Source organism: Acipenser ruthenus, chromosome 27, assembly GCF_902713425.1.
Source record: "Acipenser ruthenus chromosome 27, fAciRut3.2 maternal haplotype, whole genome shotgun sequence".
NCBI lineage: Eukaryota > Metazoa > Chordata > Actinopteri > Acipenseriformes > Acipenseridae > Acipenser > Acipenser ruthenus.
Genome location: NC_081215.1, coordinates 7,975,058 through 7,994,667, shown reverse-complemented (window position 1 = coordinate 7,994,667; position 19,610 = coordinate 7,975,058). Strand labels below are relative to the sequence as shown.

At 39.9% G+C, this 19,610-nt stretch overlaps 1 protein-coding gene across 2 annotated transcripts; it reads left to right on the top strand.

Annotated features, from left to right (window-relative positions):
- Nucleotides 1-11,207: 11,207 nt before the first annotated feature.
- On the top strand, nt 11,208-17,735 carry LOC131696459 (small vasohibin-binding protein-like). Of its 2 annotated transcripts, none has more exons than XM_059002212.1 (4): nt 11,208-11,349; nt 11,827-11,979; nt 14,467-14,589; nt 16,236-17,735. In XM_059002212.1, exons 2-3 carry the CDS (start codon nt 11,860-11,862, stop codon nt 14,551-14,553), a joined length of 207 nt encoding a protein of 68 aa, XP_058858195.1. In that variant the 5' UTR covers nt 11,208-11,349; nt 11,827-11,859; the 3' UTR covers nt 14,554-14,589; nt 16,236-17,735. The 2 variants fall into 2 exon arrangements, with proteins under 2 accessions (XP_058858195.1, XP_033898115.3); XM_034042224.3 differs by lacking the exon at nt 11,208-11,349 and adding an exon at nt 11,409-11,681.
- Nucleotides 17,736-19,610: the final 1,875 nt, after the last annotated feature.

Sequence of the window (19,610 nt, the reverse complement as noted above, 5' to 3'; positions counted from 1 at the left end):
GCAAAAATTCAAGCAGCTCGGCTTTGTTTGATGGCTTGTGACCATCCATCTTCCTCTTGATCACATTCCAGAGGTTTTCAATGGGGTTCAGGTCTGGAGATTGGGCTGGCCATGACAGGGTCTTGATCTGGTGGTCCTCCATCCACACCTTGATTGACCTGGCTGTGTGGCATGGAGCATTGTCCTGCTGGAAAAACCAATCCTCAGAGTTGGGGAACATTGTCAGAGCAGAAGGAAGCAAGTTTTCTTCCAGGACAACCTTGTACTTGGCTTGATTCATGCGTCCTTCACAAAGACAAATCTGCCCGATTCCAGCCTTGCTGAAGCACCCCCAGATGAGTCAAATTTTCAGCTTTGCCCAACACCTGGTCGTCTAATGGTTAGACGGAGACCTGGAGAGGCCTACAAGCCACAGTGTCTCGCACCCACTGTGAAATGTGGTGGAGGATCGGTGATGATCTGGGGGTGCTTCAGCAAGGCTGGAATCGGGCAGCTTTGGCATGAATCAAGCCAAGTACAAGGTTGTCCTAGAAGAAAACTTGCTTGCTTCTGCTCTGACAATGTTCCCCAACTCTGAGGATTGGTTTTTCCAGCAGGACAATGCTCCATGCCACACAGCCAGGTCAATCAAGGTGTGGATGGAGGACCACCAGATCAAGACCCTGTCATGGCCAGCCCAATCTCCAGACCTGAACCCCATTGAAAACCTCTGGAATGTGATCAAGAGGAAGATGGATGGTCACAAGCCATCAAACAAAGCCGAGCTGCTTGAATTTTTGCGCCAGGAGTGGCATAAAGTCACCCAACATCAATGTGAAAGACTGGTGGAGAGCATGCCAAGACGCATCAAATCTGTGCTTGAAAATCAGGGTTATTCCACCAAATATTGATTTCTGAACTCTTCCTAAGTTAAAACATTAGCATTGTGTTGTTTAAAAATGAATATGAACTTATTTTCTTTGCATTATTCAAGGTCTGACAACACTGCATCTTTTTTGTTATTTTGACCAGTTGTCATTTTCTGCAAATAAATGCTCTAAATGACAATATTTTTATTTGGAATTTGGGAGAAATGTTGTCAGTAGTTTATAGAATAAAACAAAATTGTTCATTTTACCCAAACACATACCTATAAATAGTAAAACCAGAGAAACTGATAATTCTGCAGTGGTCTCTTAATTTTTTCCAGAGCTGTATATTCAAGAATATATTTACTGTAAATATATTTTCCTGAATACCTATATATATATATATAAAAATGGGTCTCAGTTAGAAAACGTTTGAGAACTGCTAATCTAATGATATCATTTCTCCAGGATACTCAGAAAAAAAGGCTGCCTGTGTAATAAGCTTATACTTTTGATAAGAACCTTTTAACACCTGGAGCAACACTGGAGCAATGCAAAATAAAAATAGAATTGAATCAGACAGGGGACTGAGCTCATAGTGAGAGCTCATAGTCAAAGCATGTGATCTACCAAATAATAGAATCTAAAAACCAAATGGAATAAAAAATCATCATTTTATTTAAAAACTACTCTGACCTAAAAACTATTCAAATTGAAAGATTTTTATTGCATCTTTTTTTCTATGATTGTTACAAAAAGATTAAATTGAATATCATATCATAGTGGCAGCAGAAAGAAAAAGATCCAAATCCAAATTAAGGTGTGATTGCCTACTATTGCAATCACAAATATACAAGCTCGGACACAGCATATGTTAAAATGTACAAACCCCAAATATGACTCAGACTAAGAACAGTCTTTTACGTGTTTTTATTAGGAGCAAAAAATAATACAAGATGAATAGATGAATTAGATGAAGAAAAACAGAAAATAAAAACAAAAAGGAAAATGTGTTTTACAGAAAGTTTACACCCAACTGTAGATCCTCTTCTTCCTTCATAGGCAGGAGGCTGCCAGTAAACAAGCAATCCTACAAGTGATCCTACAAGTAATCCTACAAGTGAATAGTAATCCTACAAGTGAACAGTAATTTTACAAGTTTATAGTAATCTTACAAGTGAATAGTAATCCTACAAGTGAAACCAGCACAGTCACAAAAACATGACATCAATACCCCAGCTGACCAGACATTAACCCACAGATCTTTCCGCCTTACTGTCCCATAAATTGTTATTTTCACAGAAGAGTTGCTACTTTGTACCATGCTATCCTTTGTATTCTACTGAGAACCCTTGTAATCTCAAGACCATACATCCCCTGGACCCTAACTCCCTAGAAGTTCTCAGATTCCACTTTCAGACACACAGCATAACATATTGTGGGTCAGCTTGTATTACTGACAGGTTCGTTTCATACAGCAATGTCAATTTGTCTTATTTAGGGCCTATGATACTACAACGGCCATTTCTTTTTACATCTAGCTGACTCATCCAGCAAATAGTCTATCACATTCATTGTAATAATCTGTCACTTCAAAGGGTGGCTGATGGAAAACCTTCTCCCACAAGTAATGCGAAGAAACAAACAGAATCTTTATTATCATTTAAAAAATGTAAATGAATCACTCTATAGGCATTTACTACGTCCTTCTGAACCACGCTTCATTCCTTTCACTCTCGTCAGTATTAGCATCCGAGGTCCTCAATGTGGGAGGGCACACGTCCGGTTATTGGCTAAAACAAGCAATGTGGGGGGCGGGGGGGGGCACGCCACATTTGGCTAGTTTTTAGACGGCTTACTCAGAGTTCCATGAAAGCCAGCTGGAGAAATGGAAGAATATGATTGGCTAATAGACGTAACTACAGAGGAGACAAGAGCGCGTCTGCCTCTTCCGAATGTACTGCGGTGATTGAGAGGAAAATTAGGATCATACGGCTTCCTCCGTGTAAACGCTATGTATTTACTGTTGCATATTACATATAAATAAATAAATACATAAAAAGCATGTTTATTTTAAAATTCTCGAGTAGGCTGTGCATCCTCTCCTGAGCCGTCACTGATAGAGCTAAGGAACAGAATATACGTGGAGTGTGTGATTTGCAGATATCAGTTCAAAGGTATGCTGACAGTCATGTACTAGGGGATGAAGAGTTCTGGTGTGGTACTATATGGTAATGCATATTTGTGAATGGTAGTGGGAAATGTTTGTACCAAGGATTATTCTTTGGATAGGAAACACTGTTCTGAAAGTTCTGAAAAAGTTTTTTTGTATCGTTTTTTTGTTTCTTAATTTCTATATGTCTAGTGTTTGAATATATATAAACATATATATATATATCGACAAAATGAATTTTTGTAATCTACACAGCAATTTCAACATAATGGAAATATGGCAATGGCTATATATAAAATACAGTTCATCAAATGTATTAGCTACATACTATATCCCATCAGCCTGTGGTGTGCAAGGTCATGAAGCAGGGAAAGGGCTGCGTCGCCCCACAAGAAGTGGCCTTGCATCCGGTGTGTGACAGGCTGAAGATTGAGCTCCTGCTTCATTACAAAACGCCAGCTGGGGAGGCACCAGGAGTTCATCCAGAGAAACAACCCAGGAGGAGCTCCTGCTTCATTACAAAACGCCAGCTGGGGAGGCACCAGGAGTTCATCCAGAGAAACAACCCAGGAGGAGCTCCTGCTTCATTACAAAACGCCAGCTGGGGAGGCACCAGGAGTTCATCCAGAGAAACAACCCAGGAGGAGCTCCTGCTTCATTACAAAACGCCAGCTGGGGAGGCACCAGGAGTTCATCCAGAGAAACAACCCAGGAGGAGCTCCTGCTTCATTACAAAACGCCAGCTGGGGAGGCACCAGGAGTTCATCCAGAGAAACAACCCAGGAGGAGCTCCTGCTTCATTACAAAACGCCAGCTGGGGAGGCACCAGGAGTTCATCCAGAGAAACAACCCAGGAGGAGCTCCTGCTTCATTACAAAACGCCAGCTGGGGAGGCACCAGGAGTTCATCCAGAGAAACAACCCAGGAGGAGCTCCTGCTTCATTACAAAACACCAGCTGGGGAGGCACCAGGAGTTCATCCAGAGAAACAACCCTGGAGGAGCTCCTGCTTCATTACAAAACACCAGCTGGGGAGGCACCAGGAGTTCATCCAGAGAAACAACCCAGGAGGAGCTCCTGCTTCATTACAAAACACCAGCTGGGGAGGCACCAGGAGTTCATCCAGAGAAACAACCCAGGAGGAGCTCCTGCTTCATTACAAAACGCCAGCTGGGGAGGCACCAGGAGTTCATCCAGAGAAACAACCGTAGAGGAGCTCCTGCTTCATTACAAAACGCCAGCTGGGGAGGCACCAGGAGTTCATCCAGAGAAACAACCCAGGAGGAGCTCCTGCTTCATTACAAAACGCCAGCTGGGGAGGCACCAGGAGTTCATCCAGAGAAACAACCCAGGAGGAGCTCCTGCTTCATTACAAAACACCAGCTGGGGAGGCACCAGGAGTTCATCCAGAGAAACAACCCAGGAGGAGCTCCTGCTTCATTACAAAACACCAGCTGGGGAGGCACCAGGAGTTCATCCAGAGAAACAACCCAGGAGGAGCTCCTGCTTCATTACAAAACACCAGCTGGGGAGGCACCAGGAGTTCATCCAGAGAAACAACCCAGGAGGAGTTCCTGCTTCATTACAAAACGTCAGCTGGGGAGGCACCAGGAGTTCATCCAGAGAAACAACCCTGGAGGAGCTCCTGCTTCATTACAAAACGCCAGCTGGGGAGGCACCAGGAGTTCATCCAGAGAAACAACCCAGGAGGAGCTCCTGCTCTGACATCAGTCTTAACAAACAGGAGACTGCTGTCCAATTAGACAACCTTCTTCCACTCACAAAATAAGCCTTGGTGTAATTGCCCTGTAAGGATCAATGGAAGCTCTCCCCTACCCTTCTTTAACGAGCCCTCTCCACCGCGACGCTCTGCTTTCTAACATGGGCCTATTCTCAGAACCAATAAATCTGGATCTGGAGCCACTGGCCAGGGAGGTGGAGATGCTACACAGGCAACCCATTTAACCTCCCCAATTATTAATTGTTAAGACCTAATTGGGACTCCCCTTGCAGTAATCTGATTCATTAGACTGCTGTTTCGGGGAATATTTATTCTGAAATCTCGCTAGTGAGGAACACGGGCCAAGCACTACAGCGAGTGTCAGTGAGAGTGTTTTCTTTGGACTTGTACAATCAGAAGACTGGAAAAGCATGGAGCAGTGCAGAGATCCAGAGGCCATCAGTACATTCTGCAGACTATTCACAGAAGTACAGATACATGCCTTGTGACACTTCCAGACATGTATAAAACATGCTTTCACTTCAGCACAGTCTTTTCTTTCTTAGCCTTTCCTCACTTTTCACTTGGGAGTCCGTATTCAAAAAGAGTTTTTAAAAGAGGCCCCTCAACAAACAACCTCTGGAATAGATCATGATGCATTGCAGGACATTTAAAAACCAAATGAAAAGTCACATTTCAAAATGCTTTCAAACAGAAGACCAATAGGCAGATCCTGATGCTAAATATGACACTGGCTGCTGTAGTGAGTGTTGCTGGATGCTGCCTGGCCTTGATCACTGCCGGTGGTGACATAAAAAAATATATATATATATATATTTACATATATATATATATGTGCAAGGGAACGCAGACACCAGGAAAGCTGTCTTCAATTTGTTTCATAACATATTTTCAATTGGAGGAAACAAACCATCATTATCACATTACAGCTTGAAAATGAAGGACAGAAAGCAAACATTAATATATTAATGGTTGGTGCTGCTATGATAATATGATTTGCCATAGCCTCATGATCAAAGTGTCCCACTGGACTATTTCCTGTTCAATTCCCTTCCAACAGGCAGGCCAGGAAAAAATGGATAATTGGATTGTCAATTTAACCTGGCCATCTGTTTATAGAGGAATGACTAGATCCCTGGTCAGTTCAACCTGAGAATTAAAGGAGTTGGACAATGATAACTGTCTGCTTATACAGTCTGGGTTGTATTTTCTGAGTAGAAAGAAACAACTTTGTATTATTAAGCAAATATGTGAGCTATAATTGTAATGCAATAGTTCTGCACTAGGGGGCACTGTAGCACAAAGGCAGCTAAAGTGGTATTACCCTTGGTACAATGGTAGCACATGAACATTAGTGGTATCACAATGGCATGGATCGTACACACTAGTAAAACCATTGCAGTACCATTGTGCTAATGCACTATTACTTCCAATCCATTGTGTTATCAACTTACTTCATCACCCAGGTGAATGTATGAGTCTGTGGTTTGCTAATGGTTCTTCGCAGATATATGTGTGACACTTCAATCATATTAAGGGGTTAAATCCTGTGAATATTTTGTTGAAACATAAACATGCAAAGATTCGCTGAAAAAGGGTGATAAGGAAATGTCTGTAGCGAACAAAATCATCATCTGTGCTGCACTGCCAGTCATTATTTAGGACTCAAATGGGCAGTTTTGAAAGAAACATGAGATCAGGTTCGACACAGTATGGCTTTGATGGGCTTCTGCGGGTTACACTGCTTAGTAGAATTGATATAACAACTGTGCGTGAGGGATCCACACTGCTGTTGGTCCCTGGGTCCCTACTGAAGCTACAGCAGGAGACACCCTCCCACTATACTGCATATGGGGAAGGTCTTCAATGTGAGCCAATGGAGAAAATATCAGGGACTTCTGTATAATGTTATCATGATGACAAAAAAAAAAGCCACTCGCTCCCCAGCTCATAACACTCCTGAACCTCTGAGAACCAGCCGACGAAATTCAAATCTGAACGACTGCAGCTGGCGGGCAAAATCTGAAAAAACGAAATACCCCAAAGAGAACAAACTCCATCAAAGATGAAAAGGAAGAATGACTATTGAGTATCGGAGGGTTACAGTAGTTTAGAAATGTACTGTTGAAAAGAAAGTGCTCTTTAAATCTGCATGTGTACATCAAAGCAGTGAGGAGCTGACCCCCAGTCAAATATACCAAACGCTTGCATTTTTGTTGCTTTTCTGTGCTCGATTAGGTATGAAGCTGTCAGCGTATCAGCCTGTGTTGTGACAGCACTGCTGAGAAACTGAACCACTTTTCCAGGTGGCTAACGAAAAAATTAAAGAATCTCAGCAATTTCTCAGCTTGTCATAATTAATAGCTTTCAGCAGCTATTTAGCACAAGTGCCTGCTGACAGACGCTACTCGAGAGAAAAGAATGTGTCGAATCCCAGCTCCACAGCTCAGTGCACTGAGGAAGCCAAACACACAGAGCATGTCATTATCAGGGCAGGGAGTGAGCCTCTGTCCACGGAGATGAGCAGAGTTCACTGTACATTGGGCAGTGCTAACCCACTTTAAATAGAACAAAGGATTTCTGGTTAATAGGCATTTACCTTGATTACACCAAAACTATAACCATAGCTAAGCCCATGTTGTGCTATCAGGGCTATTAAAGTGGTAACAAAATAATGCCATACGTTACGTGTTTTGCACTTTTAATATCAGGACGGTCAGAAAAGCAGCTCTCTGACCATACGAAGCTGGTGCAGTTACCCTGTATCAGCGCTGAAGTTCAGCGTGTTAAACAGACAGATCCATGTTACACCAAAAACCTGTTTTTATTTCTGTAAATGTATCTACCGAATGTAAAGTCATTTCTTTGTGTGAATCAGTATTTTCACAGGCTCGAGGGGTCTATATCTGTATAGCTTTTGCAAAAATTGGTAAAAACTAAGAATAAAGGGCCTTGAATATGGTGCCTGATACTGATGTGTTACAGCCATCTGAAATGTTTTTGTATCAGATATTTGTAGTTGATGAGATGGTACTGTAAGATTCAAGCTCATTTTCCAGTAAGTCCACTAGTGGAGTGGAAATCAGCTTGTATCGTACAGCACCCTACACAATATTCTATAGAAACTGCACGCTTTTTTCACACAGGTAAACTAAGGGTTTAAATATATAGAAATAATTCTGCTTGTATAAAACAGAAACCAGCAAGGACTTCTATGATGTGACACAACATGAAAGCCTGACATGATTCTTGAATAATTATGCTCTTTAATCATTAGAAATAGCTGATCTGCCTTCAGAAAGCCGGCTTCCTTTACAGACACCAAAAACAGTGTCAGAACGCCATGGTGGTGTTAAATATCCTGTAACCACAACTGTTTATACAGTGATACACTGGCTATAGGGGTATCCCACAGGTCTGTGCTTCAAAACAATATACTGCATAAACACACCTTACTGAAATAAATGCCCTCAGGAAAGAATAATTTATAAAAAAAAAATGCAAAACAAACTATTTGCTGTCCTTATGAGGAGCAGCATGTTAAAACTACTCAGTTGAAACTATTTAGCTCCCTCTGGTCTTGCAAGGCGCTCTTATAGCTTGGCACACTGCAAGGCTCTCTTATAGCAGCACACTGTGCGAGGCTCTATTATAGCAGCACGCTGTGCGAGGCGCTCTTATAGCAGCACGCTGTGCGAGGCTCTCTTATAGCAGCACACTGTGCGAGGCTCTCTTATAGCAGCACACTGTGCGAGGCTCTATTATAGCAGCATGCTGTGTGAGGCTCTCTTATAGCAGCACACTGTGCGAGGCTCTCTTATAGCAGCACACCGTGTGAGGCTCTCTTATAGCTCGGCACACTGTGTGAGGCTCTCTTATAGCTCGGCACACTGTTTCAAGTGTGCAGTCCACCTGAGGTTTCTCTGGTATTTGGAGGTAAACAGTCTATTGTTGCCTCCTGGTTTTTCGCTCCACAACGTTCTTTCAAAATAGTCTTCATGCAAGTGTCAGACTGTATTAACTCAACCTTGGTAGCCTTCAAATACACTAATGTCAAGATACGTGCGATATGCAGGTCTCCATACAATGCATCATGATACATGTCAGGGTCCTTATGGCCTACTTGTAAGATCAGACGATCATTTTGTTAAAATACAAAATGAAATGGGTTATCAATTATGTATTCATACCAACTATAAAGAAAAACCTCATTCTTCACTCAGGATCCACTTGGTGAACTACAATGAGCTCTGCTGTGCTTTTGGTCTTGAGTTACGATACAAACGACAAGCGATACGACACGGTATATCATGTAAAGAAAGTGCCCAATGAATTGTTACTATGAGTGCATGGCCCAACTAGAAGGTGTTACTTTTACCAGCAGTGCTTTAACCATTTCTAAGATGCATGTGCTGCAATGGATTCCCATTGAGCTCAAGGATTCATCTTTCATCCAGCACTCTGTCAACAGCAGACACATGTGGCGACCCCTTACTAATACAGTGCACATGCATCTGTGTGAACCAATTCTGAATCCCCACATTGCTAACCAAAGCATGCTAATGCAAAGGGGTCTACCAGTTTACTCAAGGTCAGGGCATCAAAGAGAGTCAGTTTTTAAGTACTCTATTGAAATGCATTTCAAGTTCCTGTCTGTTATGAATGGCCCTCCTTAAAGGGGAAACGTAGCGGGTCAATACTCCACTTGACACGCATTGCCAGTATGCTGTAGGAACAATCGAGTAGTTAAAATCAATCCGAAATACTGTTTAAGCAGAAAGATTGAGGACTTGCTATGAACACCCACACCAGACACAAGGAAAGTGTAGTTAATAGCCCCGGTTTATTGAATACAGAAATACGAAAGAACAGGAAAATCTTTGCATGCCTAGTCTTCTTTGAACATGGTTTACAGCTTAATAAGTCATTTATTCTCCTTCTGTTAGATACTTCAGTCTATATTTTGCCCTATGGGGAAATTCCAGGCAGTTTTCCTTAGCCAAAGTGGAATATTTTTTATCAAACATTTTTGGTTGAAAATACAGGTCAATAGTGCCATCTGCTGGGCAAAGCAACACATTACAGCCGAAATGATCTGCCTCCTCCTAGTTTTCCATAACACAGGTGGTAGAGCATTCAGTTATAAAGGCCCTAAATTATGGAGCGAGCTGCCTAGCCCTGTAAGGAAAGCTCCCACAGTTGCTGTCTTTACAACTAGATACCAAACACATTTTTATAATCTAGCTTCTATATCTTAAAATGTTTTCCTGTGTTGCTTGTTTTACTGCTGTATTTTTTTGTTTTTATTCTGTTCATTTTTACTGCTTATTGTTATTGTTTGTAATATTTTTTAATGTTCGTCTCCTTAGCGCTTTGTGGCGATCTATCATGAAAGGCGCTATATAAAAATAAAGATTGATTGATTGATATACTTTTAAAAATGTGACATTTCGAAATCTAACATGAAATACTGTACTACTGTGGCTTCTGGTAGACTTTTGTTATAGTGTGTAGTTTCTTTGATTACATGTTAAATAAAAAATCTAAATTATGTTCATATTGTTTTTTGTATTTTATTTTATGTATTTATTTTTTATTTTAATTATGTCTCAACCCTACAATTCGGCGATGCAAAACTTTTGGCCATAGTTAATCCCTTCTTTACTGAACTGATATATGGGATTCAGTGTCAGATAAATATATGAAGTGGTCCCTGTACAAAAAGAAAGACGCATTTTTATTACATCAAAGATACTGAAGTACAGATAAACGTCGTGTCTTTTTGTGCACATTTCAAACTGGCGGATCATGCTTTTAAGCCGTAAACGCTGCTGCTGTAGATGCACAGAAACGTTTAATGGCGTGAAATGATAATGGAACATGAGTTAAAGGATATTAGTTAAAGCATATTAACTGAAATTGTACACGATTTAAAAATGCATTTTAAATGTAGGGCCTGTATTGTGCGAGACTTTATTCTCAAGGATCTGACTGCCCGAACGTGACGGACAAAAAGAAATGAACCGAATAAAGTTTCAGATGTGCTTGTCATTTCAGAGGAAAAAAGCAACTGTCTGCAAAAAAATTAAAAAGTAAATTCTTGACGAGCAAGCATACTAAACTAGTCTTACCTCTGGTACACTGCAATCGGGATTAAAAGGTGTACTAAACCTGCTTAGACAGAGCAAGTGGAATAAATTTGGCGCGCTGCAAAAAACCGATTAAAACTAGCTAAATTGGTTTAAACCGCATTGTTATCAGCAAGCGCAAATGGAAGAACTATTTTGACGTTCCTGATGACGTCGTACAGACTACAGCATTTGACATTTTTGTTCTTGTTGTATGCATTTGTATCTTGTTATAAGCATTTATAAAACAAAATAAATAAAGAAATAAAGAAATAAATAAATAAATAAATAAAACACCACCTTAGTTCTAATAGAGATTCCCCTCTGATTTTAGTTGCTTGTTGCACGGGGAACCATTAGAAAGGCGCACCAGGAAACAGGCGAAGACGAGGCCAAACAGAAAACAGCTGTGTGTGAAGCGGAATGTTTTTGTGTTGAATACCGTTGCACGTACCTGATTGTAAGTGTTCCCTGTGAAGTACTAATGTCAATTCTGTCCATTTACTTATGAAAAAGCCTGTATTAAATGTTTTACGTATCATTGTAACCTTATAAATGCGCAATTGCTTGTTTCAAAACGTCAGTTTAACTGGCTGAGTGGAATGTGTAGACTAGTCGTGGTACCGGCAGTGTGGTCATTTCATTCCTAATCTGTTTGCTGTAAATAGCAAATCCAGACGCACAGGCTCCCGTTTCGTAAATTTGAAGACAACACTGTGGGCCCATGAAAAGCAGCAGTTGTGTTGTTTGAAACCCCTTTTAACCCCTTGACTTGCAGTACAAATACAAACGGTAAGGTCTGGGAGTTGTATATATAATGTTCTTTCTTGTGAACAAAGGTCTACATGTTGTAAAGCAGTTCAAACTATACTGTACGTGTGACTAAAATTTTTCGAAGAATATTGCATGTAAACTTACAAAAGATTCAATTTTTCAGAGTTCATGAGAGTGCATTTTGAGAGTCGTCGTCATGGAGCCAGCGTGCCGCAAAGACAAGCAGAAGCAGAAGGAGACCCCGAACAGAGGGGATAACGGCAAGGCCAAGCAGAAATCTGCGCAGCAGGAACTGAAGCAGAGACAGAGAGCAGAGGTAGAAGCCTTTCATGTACCGTATTGATAATATTTCATGTTTTACGCTCTATGACGTAACATCTTTTTCAAAAAGAGTTGGGGGGCAAACCGTCCAGCAGACATCTGATTTTGTTTTAGTACTGCACAGATCAGTGGAGCTCTCCACAGGAATCCAGCGCTGGCAGCAGCAGCTTGGGTTTGTGGGGATTGCTGGTTTTCAGACTGTGTAGAACATCAATCCACACAAATCCAAGCTGCTGCTGCCAGCGCTGGATTCCTGTGGAGAGCTCCAATCAACACCAGTGGCCCTCCTGATTTATCAGCATCTGATTTCTGTGGAGCGCTCGATCCAAATAATCGGTTTGTGCTGCTCTATTAAGCAATAGTAACCGTCAATGAAGGCTCTACTCAGTCTACTGTATGGTAGTTGACCACGACTGGAGTTATGCTTACCGAGCTGAAGGCTAGAAGACGGTTGTTGGCGTTATTTTTGTAAAACAAAACTTTTAAAACCTAGACTCGGCTTGAACTTGTAAAGATTTGTCAGGTACGCTTCCACTGAGAAGTTTTAGGAACATATTCCTGAAAATGGTCATAAAGGGTCACATACATAATGAGATGAAAATAAAAATGCCAAAAAATAACTTATTAAACAAATAACTTTTTATTGAGTTACTTAGTTTGTCTGGAGAGTGCCGGATCAGAATGGAGCAATATTACTGAATTCTCTCTCTCTCGGTTTGTTGAAAGATGCTGTCTGAGCTGCAGTCAAGCTAACAGGCTGTGATTGGCTAACTCTACAGTTGCGGGTACAGTATTGGTTGCTTTCATTGGTGCAAAGTATTGATTGGCTGGTTTTGGTGGATAATAAAATAAATTTGGACCAAATAAATTTGTGTCTGTTTAGTATTTGCTGCCCAATAGAATTTAACTTTAATACAGCAAGTCAAAATGAAGAACCCGGCACTTGCACGGATTGATTTTAAGTTTGATTCACAGTTGATGCTGTGATGTTCCAGCGGCTTCTACTGTCTGATAGTAGCCCACTAAAGATGGAAGCTGATGGTACTGAATCTTTTTATTTTTTTATTGGCGATATACTGCAGGTATATCGTCACAGATTTCTAATTTGTGACTCGCTATTTAAAGACATTTCCCTGATTCTACAAACAAACTTCATGTTCTATAATAGCACCTTTACAGTAAAAACATATTTAATACAATCTGAGTTGTTTCATTTTAGTATGTTTTAAATCGTTATCCAAAAACTTCAAATTTCTTTACCTATTGGGTCGTTTTAGCTTAAGTGAACCAAACTGCTGGTTTAGGACAGAATACCAAACAGTAGGCTTAATTCTTTAAACTTTTAATTACATGTCTTTGGATGCACAGAATAAAGCGTTGGAAACACTAATATTTGCTTTCTATTTGGCAAAGTTATTATAAATAATACAAAGTAGTCTGAACTGTAAATGTTTATCACGTTAAAATTTACTTCCCATCTTAGCATAATTGTGTTCCATAATACCTAACAATGATAAACGTTATTAAAAACCAACATAAAACTTATCCAAAGGGATTCTGTGTAACTTTCTCTCGCTTTGCACTTTCTGTAGACTTTTTCAAGTAAGAAATGTGTCCATTTCAAACATTGAAAACAAATTCAACCAGCTGCTGTTGCTGTTACTAAAATGCAGCTGCGCCTAAGAAATAAAAATAGAACGTCAAAGTATTGTGATTTATTATTTGTTTACTGGAGCATTTAGACTTCTAAAAAAAAGAAAAATGCAGAAAGATTGTGCTTCGCTGATTATTATTGAATTGTACGACAAGTTGAAAACAGCAAAGTTCATGAGCAGCACAGAGCGCTCTCCACAGGCACAATCCCCAGACGCCTGCTTCACCCACTCTAATAATATATATCAGAGTGGAAATCCACTCAATCAAAGTCATGCATGCGTACAGCTGGAAAGTGCAGACGTGATGGATTCTGTGGGGTTGTTTTTTTTGTTTTTTTTCATCTGCGATTCACTTTAAATAAAAAAACCCCGTTAAAAAAAAAAATTGTCTTTTACTTGCATTTTATTTGTGCATTTCTGAGTCGCCCTGCGTACCCACTGTGACCCTTAGAACTCCCAAGGACACGCAAACCCCTGGTTGAAAACCCCTCATCTAGACAAATAAAGTTACCAATTTAAAGAATGTTTCAAGGACTTTCCAACAAAAATGAAATGGTGTAAAGGTATAAGTAAACCCCCACCCCATTGGTCCATCTGGAATGACCCTGTCATTTAGCCTAGCCTCACTGATCTCGCTGGGTAAACAAATCCCCATATCTGGAGAACCTAGCCCAGTTCTGAAGAAGCTTCACATGGACATGCTGTATCAGGCTCCCGACTCCCTAGGGGGGTGGAATCTTAAGTCAAGGTAACCTACTTTTTGTATGAGTTTTGGTCTGTGAACGGCTGCTTTATATCTGTGTTGCTTGTGTGCCTGTGCCCTTCAGATTTACGCCCTGAACAAAGTGATGACCGAACTGGAGCAGCAGCAGTTTGAGGCGTTCTGTAAGCAGATGCAGTCGCAGGGGGAGTGATGTGGAGCTCCAGGGCTTCAGGGGGGACCCTTCCAGGTAAGCTCTGCACAACCACCCCTTCTTCACAGCGAGAGACCAGGCAGCTGGAATGACAAGCAAAGCAGAGGACGCAGTGCTGGAAACACACTGATCATCACCAACACGTTTCAACCAAGAACGCCCCCCTCTAGAGTCACATCACCGCAGGACGTTTAGAACTTCCTGGGCTTAACCTGGAATTGTCAGGTTGATACTTTCATTCGCAGTGATAAGAATTGCTCCCATACTTGCTGCTTTAACGCCACAGTATTAGGGCATGTTGTTGTTGGTAAAATGTTTAGAGGAGGAATACTGCACTCGCATGAGGAACAGTGTAAAAACAAAATTCCAAATCTGTGTTTTCTGTGTTGGCATTGATCTGAAATATTAGTGGATGAAGTAGCATGCTATGATTGACAGCTACCATTAACATTGACTAATTATTGTACAGGTCATTGTGTGTGTGTGTGTGTTTGTATCAGCTCTTTAGTGCTTTCAGAGTAAACAAAAAAAAAAAAAAAAAAAAAAGCAGCAAGCCCCCACGAGGTAGAAACATGTGACAAAACCAAGTCTCACTAATGGCTAAACATATACAGTCAGCACTCGCATATCTGACCCTATGAAATTTTTACTTCAGTGACAGATAAGACTGTGAGTGTTTCATTTTGGCCCGTTCCAAACCTTGTCTTTTTCAGGAAACACAAAAAAGATACGTTGTCAAAAATGCTTAGCTAAAAGGACTGTTTTAAAATAAGTAGGCTTCCATTTAGGTGTACTATAATTGGTTTTGTTGGTACAGTACTATATTTTCAACAACTATTTTTAATTCAGAACGATACGATTCTGAAAATATCACTTGCCAAAAGACAACTGGACACGTGTACTGTAATACAGTACATACTTTTAAATTTGCTACGTATTGTAGCAGTATGTAAAATTCCCCATTAATGACCTAACAGCAAAGTGAAATAAAAATGTTACCCATGCACAGAACTGCGTAAAAAGTAAAAGGCAATGCAATTTAACAAAAGATTAAAACAGTATCCAAAGTCAGTATTCAAAGTTGCAGAATATAGTGCTCGATAAGGCTCTAATCTCACAATTTACTTGCACAAAAACAAGTAAAGATCACAGATTTAATTTTAAAAAAATACATCATAGTATCTGTTTAATGATGAACTGTTTTACATTACGGAAGCTGGTTCGCTTTGTTGCTGCGCTGTGTAACTGCACAGTATAAAAACACTGATTTGTGCATGCAAGGAAGAAAACAACAAAAAAAAGTGGGCTGTGACGAATAATCAAATACATTGTAACATTGAAGAGATGGGCTTTGTATCAGAAAACTGGAGTCGGAAATCACGTGTGACGGGTAAGTGCTATAATTTGTTACATATATATAATGCGGATTGAGTTTATTCTTAATACAAGGACGGTAAAACGCGCCTGACGAGTACCTGAGTGTCGTATATCCGAGTGCTGACTGTATTTAGATTAAAGAAATTAAACATCAGGTATTTACTTTAGCCCCAACTTCCATTATTGTGGTAATCGAGGGGATTGAGGGACATGCCTCTGCAATTTTAGAATAGTTGATCTACACTGTATGAGTGTCTATGCAAAGCCCTCATAAACACTATAAACAAACTTGTGTGTCTTTACAGTACCTGGATGGAAACAGAAGATGCTATTTTGAAGCAAGTTCGAAGTTTGCCCTGAAAAGTTACAAAAAAAAATAATAATTGTGAGTATTATAAGCGTTCAAACTGGTGGTGTCAAAGTCCCAGTTCAAATCGTGTTAGCTCTGCTCTGCTGCCCGTGGATATCAACAGGTTAGCTGCTTCTTGCTAGATTTATAATGTGTGTTTTGTTTTGCGTTCAGAAATGGGGTCAGCTTGGCATTGTCGGGCCCATAGGGTGAGTTGCAACATTCCACTTGAACTGGTTAAACTGAGGTGTAGCCTGAAAATAAGCATGTTGGCTCAAGTTTTAACATAGACCATGCCTTGTGAGGTTTTACTGTGCTTTGCATTTCAATGGTTTTCAAATATTTGAATGATATGAATGAAGTTTTAGTGGTTTTTTTTGTGTAATTTAGGTTCAGATTTTTCTTTTCTTTTTTTTTTTTTTTTTTTTTTAAAGGCTAACATTTAAAACTATGGCGTTTGTTACAAGTGAACTTTGATTTGTGGTTTGCATTGCCCTTTTAAATGCTATTCAAGTGGATCTTGGTGCACTCCACGAGGAACATTGTTTTGCTCAATACTGAGGTTAATTGTTAAAGACTTCTGTGCTTAATATATATATATATATATATATATATATATATATATAATTATATATTTTAAAAAAAGCATGATATCTAAAAGGTTTTAAATGTTTTATATATAAAAGTATACATAATTACAAATGCACACACTAAGGGAAATGTGTCAATTAGGTTTAAAATGGGTCTAAAGTAAGTGGGTCTTGCAAAACCAGTGAAATGGCCCAAGAGGTTGGGTTTAATTTAAACCAGTATTATGTTCTAACTGGAGGATGAACCAGAACTCAGTTTAGTACCAAGGATGTGGACCGTTGCAACTGGCCCTTGACTTATTCATGTGGAAGTGTGCCAGTGATCAAGACCAATGGAGGGCCCAGCAAAACACACTAAAGCAGTCGGCAGCATGATTCAATCAACATGGCTGTGCCTTTAAAACAATGCACAGTAGAACCTCGAAGCTATGAGCAGCACAAACCAGCAAACCACACCACCTGGCACTGGAAACCGGGCTCCGGGCTCCTGCACAGGGGGTGAAGATCAGACCTGGCAGAACTATTAATACCGCACTCCTGCAGCAGAGGTGTTAGTTTCAGAGTGACTGACATTTCAGTAATATGAACTCCCTCCATCCCTATGTGTTCAAAACTTTGGGACCCTACAGTGTTGTGAGAGATGTCTTTTGATCAAAAGTCTGAATATGTAGCCAGTGTAAAACAAGTATAAGAAGCTACGGAAATATACTGGTGCTTATAAGCCCCCTGTGGGTGAACATTGTGTTGCTTTTAATAATATTGTTGGGTTTTTTTTTGTTGCTGTACTGATTTTATGCTTTTTGTATTTATTTTGATTAACCTGTTTTAATAAATTAACTTTATTGAAATGTTTTAGTTTCTATAAACCTGGTTGTGTGTTTGTGTTTTTTTCAAACGGAAGGAGTTTTTTTTAAAAATCTACCACGACATCACTTTTTCACTGTATTTGCCATAAACCATTTCAGATTACAGATTTTTATTGTTATGGCAAAATGTAACAATGGCCTCACTGGCTTCTTACCTTCTGTAATGGGATGGTATGTGACTTTTTCATCACTAAAAGATAAAACACCCCACTCCCCAAATATTACTTTAAAATTAACATCTGAATTCTAATTCTCTAATTCACTCTGTCCCTTTTGATTATGGAAAGTATGCAGTAGGGGCATTTATTTAATGTCAGTCATTTTATTTATATATATAATCAATCAGTCAGTCATATTTTGATGCATAATTTATTTTCCAATGTTTAATACCACAAAGTTCTACCACTAACAATTAAAATAATAATCCCTTCCCAAGTATCATTAGGTCCTTTTAGATTCTACAGACTTTTCAAAAGTAATTTGACATTAATGTACATTCCTCTTGTAAGAATTGGCAGTCCAAATTAAATATTTTCCTGTGCAAACTGCAGTAGTCTGTATTGACACCAGATGGAGATCTAACTCAGTGTGTGTGTGTTTAATGTAATGGTAAACCCTCCTAGTAGGTACAGTTTTACAGTAGTTTTTACATATTTAGGAAGGCTGTTACTCTATATACATGTTACATTAAATAGAGTAAAACGGTTATTTCTGCAACAAGAACATCATTTACAGGGTGTGTATAATGCATTGTCTTACATTTCACAGTTCTTTATAAATGTAAACGTGTGGTTAAAATCAAGGCTCTGGTTTGAGTATGGAGTCATGAACTGGCAGGTTTAGCCATGGAGAGGTTTGGCTGTAGCACCACAGAAGGATCATTTTAACACCGGGTTCCCGTAGCTGTGGTCTAGCTTGGAGCACAGAAGAATCTTGTTAAGATTCACCTAGGAATCCTTACGTGAATGTGGGAGGCAATAGTTTTAAATGGTGAAATACCACTGTAAAGGAACATGTCCTAAATTCTCATGTGAAGAGTATTGCACTGTGTGGGAAAGAAGGTGAGTTTGACATACTTGTTTGTCAGAATTCCTTGAAAAGTAATAAGAACCAAGTTCCTACTGAACGGTGTATTGTTCCAAAATGGATCATCGTTTTCACTCCTGCTTCGAGAAAGGCGTAAACAGAGGATGTAATGCATTGATTGAATTCAAAGCAATAGGATCATTAGAACGTCTTTGATCCTTGAATTCCAGACTCTGACCTGGAATTCAAGGATCAAAGGTTACTACAGTCCTTGTATGTGACAGTCTACCTGTGTCACACAACAGCTTCATTTTAGTTTACTGCAGACAGCAGGGTCATGCCTGGTTAACAGTATTGTTCTAATTGAAAAGATAAAATACAAGGACTGAAGGCACAGTCATCTGAGGTTGTTCCCGACCCACGTCTCAGCGGGCTGTTTTTAAAACATGGCTGCATTGCTTTCCCATATCAAGTGTCCCGTGATAATTGCCTCCTGGGGCTGTAGAATCGATTCCTGTCTTTATTTCACCAGTGAGCTACCAAGTCCTCTGAAATTCCCATCTGAGAAAGCCCTGTTGTGTTGTACAGTAAGGACATACTGATCAAGTTACTATTATTATTATTATTTATTTCTTAGCAGACGCCCTTATCCATGGCGACTTACAATTGTTACAAGATATAACATTGTTTTTACATACAATTACCCATTTATACAGTTGGGTTTTTACTGGAGCAATCTAGGTAAAGTACCTTGCTCAAGGGTACAGCAGCAGTGTCCCCCAGCTGGGATGGAACCCATGACCCTCCGGTCAAGAGTCCAGAGCCCTAACCACTACTCCACACTGCTGT